Raw genomic sequence first — 3,574 nt, 5'->3', positions numbered from 1 at the left:
CACCGAGATTCCGGACGAACGAGCCGCGCGGATCGTAATCCATTGAACGCCGCCGCCACCCAGACGCTCGGCCTTCTCCGAATCGCCTCCGGTCGTGCCTTGCGCACGCTCGATGCCCTACTCCTTCTACCAGCCTGCTCTCAGCCGTTCGATACATGCGCATGCACGCGATGGGGATCGGCCAGCCGGCTGGGCTGCTCGGCAGCGGCCTGCCAGCGGCCCAGCTCTGCTGGCCTTTTTTCATTTTTTTTTTAATTTCCCAATATGAAAATAAAAGGGAAAATCTCTCATAAATGAACAGCACAATAACACAAACAGAGTCTTAGATCTGAAAGATAAGGTCCCGGCCCTTCTCATCAAGACTGGATACTCCACATTACAAGCACATTATAGTTTTCCCCCACCCAATAAACCAAAATTTGCTAGTTATTTAACAACAAAACTTGTTTCACCAAATGGATGATGGCCTGTGTTCATCCTATGCTGTGAGGAGAATACAGCAAAACCAGGTCCATGTTCGCACTGACATGTACCTGCACAATATATAATAGTTACATTACACTGGTACTGCTAGTACCGCTAGCTAACTATTAGCTATAGTATACAATTCATCGGAGCTCTCCATGGCCATGGCCCATCCAGATAGATTCAGCTGCTTGCGGTCCTAGCCTTATGTGCATCGATGAAATGAGCCTGGTGGCCAAGGATTTTCCTTGAATCCTCTCACACCTCTCGTGCGGCTCTGCACCTGCAGTCTGCCCAGTTGCTAGCTGCTCCATCCCTGCAACCAGCAAGCAAATGTTACTGACAGTCATAGATTAGAGGATATATATATCGGAAATAAATCGCTTGTCATGGCGAGTCATCCATATAATCTAGTTTTTTTAAGCTAATGTCCTTAGTTTTGCTGGTGTCCTCACTTTTAGTTTTTTTTCAGTACTATAGAGTATAAGGACAAAATTGAGCAAAAAAAAAACCATTAAGTATAAAAATAAGGAAGGTGTCAAAACTAAAGGTAGTAAACTTAAGCAGAGAAGACTGACCCTTGTGCTAATCAAGAACTAGAAAAGGAGGCAGCATTGCTGTATATTTCAATTAATAAACAACGCAGATTCATATGGAAAATCAAGGCCAGGGACATTTTTCTGGGAAGAGAAAGTTTGTGTGAGATGGGAGTGGAAAATCAAGGCCAGGGACTTTTTCAGCGTTAAATGCTGGCCATATGGAATGTACCACGCATACATCATCACACTTGGGTAAAAGAAGAGACATTTCAATCACTGCCAGGAGGTACAGCAGTACAATACTAGCTATATGTTAGTATTAGTAATAACTCTGAAATTCAGAGTATTTAAACTTTCAGACACTCATCAGAATGTAAAGAAACAAATAGGAGATGCAATGGCTAGTATATTTACTCCACATCACATATAGATTAAAACTAGATCATCCATGCACCACCAAACCAAATTACAAAAAAAATCCAAAAGTTCAAAAGATCGCACATGGCGAGGACTCTAGACTTACCCCTGAGATGTGAGATGAGATGAAGACCTCAGCGCAGCAGGGAACAGGGTCCTTTGCACAGGCATTGCATGAGCTCCACCTGCGTCTTGAGGCACGCGACGTAGTCCAGCGTCTCGGAGAGCAGGGAGAGGCCACGCATGGCCTCCGCTCCCGGCACGAGGCTCCTCAGCACCCGCAGCCTCGCCCTCACCATCCTCCTGGCCGCCGCCATTGCGGCGCACCTGCCGCCGCCGCCCGCCGCCAGCAGCAGGCTCCTCCTCTTCCTCCCGGCGCCGCCGCCGCGGCTGCATACCCGGCGCGACCTCCTCACGACCCTCCTGCTCCGCGCATCCTTCCTGGCCCTCGCCGCCGCCAGCTCGTAGCCGGCGCCGTCCAAGACGCGGCGCAGGAGCGCCTCGTTGCGCCGCTCCGCCGCGTGCCTCGCGACGAGCGCGCGCGCCCACGCCGGCGGCGAGCGTGGGGCCCGTGCGGACGCCGCCAGAGCCAGCGCTACGTCGGAGGAGAGCCGCACGGCGTCCCGGCGCTCCCGGAGGCCCAGGGACTTGGACGCCTGGCCGGCCGCCCGCAGGCTCCGCAGGAGCTGCGCCGTGAAGGCCTTCCTGAACCTCCTCGGGGCATGCATTGGTGGCTGGTGCCACTCGCGACCAACAAGCAAGCGATGGCTACTTGGCTAGCGCCTAGCTTTGTTCCTTTGTTTCCTTTTTACTTCAATTGCTTCTCGAAAGGAGGAGAAGAGGAGAAGGCACGGTTTACAAAACCGTTTTATATATAAAAACCGCTACCCACCGGTAACGGTTTACCAACGGTAAACCGGTAAAAACCGACCGGTTTGACCAATTCAAATTAATTTGAATTTGAATCGGTTTACCGGCGAAAAACCGGTGAAAAACCGCTCTAAACCGCCGGTTAACCGCGAAATAAACCGGTTTTTGCTGTTTTTTTACAGAAAATGAAAATTTTTGACAAGATTTATTTGTAGTTTTCTCAATTCATATTGCATAGTAAATATTAATTGATCCCCACGACATGTGTTCACCAAAATAACATATAACATACATATGCAACCATAAACTTCAGTTCTCATGCAACAAACAACCAACGAACTTTGCAATACTCAAATACAAGTTCTTTTACAACTCTCCAACGAGGCAACGACATATAGGTCGACTTTTTTCACAATACTCATATGTTTATCTCGAATCATAGTGATAGTATTAAGGCATGTTGGAAGGATCGTGATATTGTTCCAATCCGTTATAGTGATAGTGATAGGTCTATACAAAATATATGAGATACATTAACGAGAAAACAAGAACGGCAAATAAATATTTATCCACAAAGAAAAAACATACTGGTATGTGTGTTTGGTGTTTGTGTATTGCATGTGCACCTCACCAAGTGTTGGACTTTTCTTCCGATCAGCAAATCTTAGGAACACATATAGAAGAACTGGAGCTAATGGTTATAGATTGAGTCTTGTCTAGATGGATAGTTATTAGAAGAACTGAAGCTACTTGATCCACGAATTCCGTCTTGGACAGGAAATAAAACCGAAATCGACCACTAATGGGGTGTTTGGTTTGAGGAACGAGCTAGTTCATCATCTTCTCACTCATCACTATTTTTGTTTGGTTCGTGGAATAGAATGAGTTGATCCATCACCAAATACGAGGAATGGTGTTATCCCACCAAATCTGATGAATGAACCCATGATGCACCAACTTAATTTGGATGGATTGATTCCTCGAACCAAACACTCTATAAATGCCTAAACTGGACTTGAGCTACGGGTTTATGTTCACATATAACATATAATAGTAAACAAGACTACTATGCCTAAATTAACAACTAAATACTCAGTTTTGGCATTAAATCCGGTTTTTCGGCAAAAATTGGCGGTTTACCGGTCTTAAATAACGGTTTACCGGTCCTAGAAAACAGTTTATTAGCGGTTTTCGGTTTTTATGAATTTTTTCAAATTTTTAAAATTTAGAACGAATTTTGAAAAAAAACCGGTGGTTTACCGAAACCGCACCCAGCGGTTTCG

General features: G+C 46.1%; 1 protein-coding gene across 1 annotated transcript; it reads right to left on the bottom strand.

Annotated features, from left to right (window-relative positions):
• Positions 1-329: 329 nt before the first annotated feature.
• Positions 330-2,258, bottom strand: LOC109945526 (transcription factor IBH1-like 1). Its single transcript, XM_020551843.1, has 2 exons — positions 1,528-2,258; positions 330-781 (listed from the first exon to the last, which is right to left on the bottom strand). Exon 1 carries the CDS (start codon positions 2,147-2,149, stop codon positions 1,556-1,558), a length of 594 nt encoding a protein of 197 aa, XP_020407432.1. The 5' UTR covers positions 2,150-2,258; the 3' UTR covers positions 330-781; positions 1,528-1,555.
• Positions 2,259-3,574: the final 1,316 nt, after the last annotated feature.

Source organism: Zea mays, chromosome 4 (genome assembly GCF_902167145.1).
Source record: "Zea mays cultivar B73 chromosome 4, Zm-B73-REFERENCE-NAM-5.0, whole genome shotgun sequence".
NCBI classification, from domain to species: domain Eukaryota; kingdom Viridiplantae; phylum Streptophyta; class Magnoliopsida; order Poales; family Poaceae; genus Zea; species Zea mays.
This window is presented reverse-complemented; position numbering and strand designations above follow the sequence as displayed.

Bases quoted from the DNA above. Each gene is read 5' to 3' on its own strand.
- LOC109945526 (XM_020551843.1), bottom strand. From the start codon at position 2,149: ATGCATGCCCCGAGGAGGTTCAGGAAGGCCTTCACGGCGCAGCTCCTG.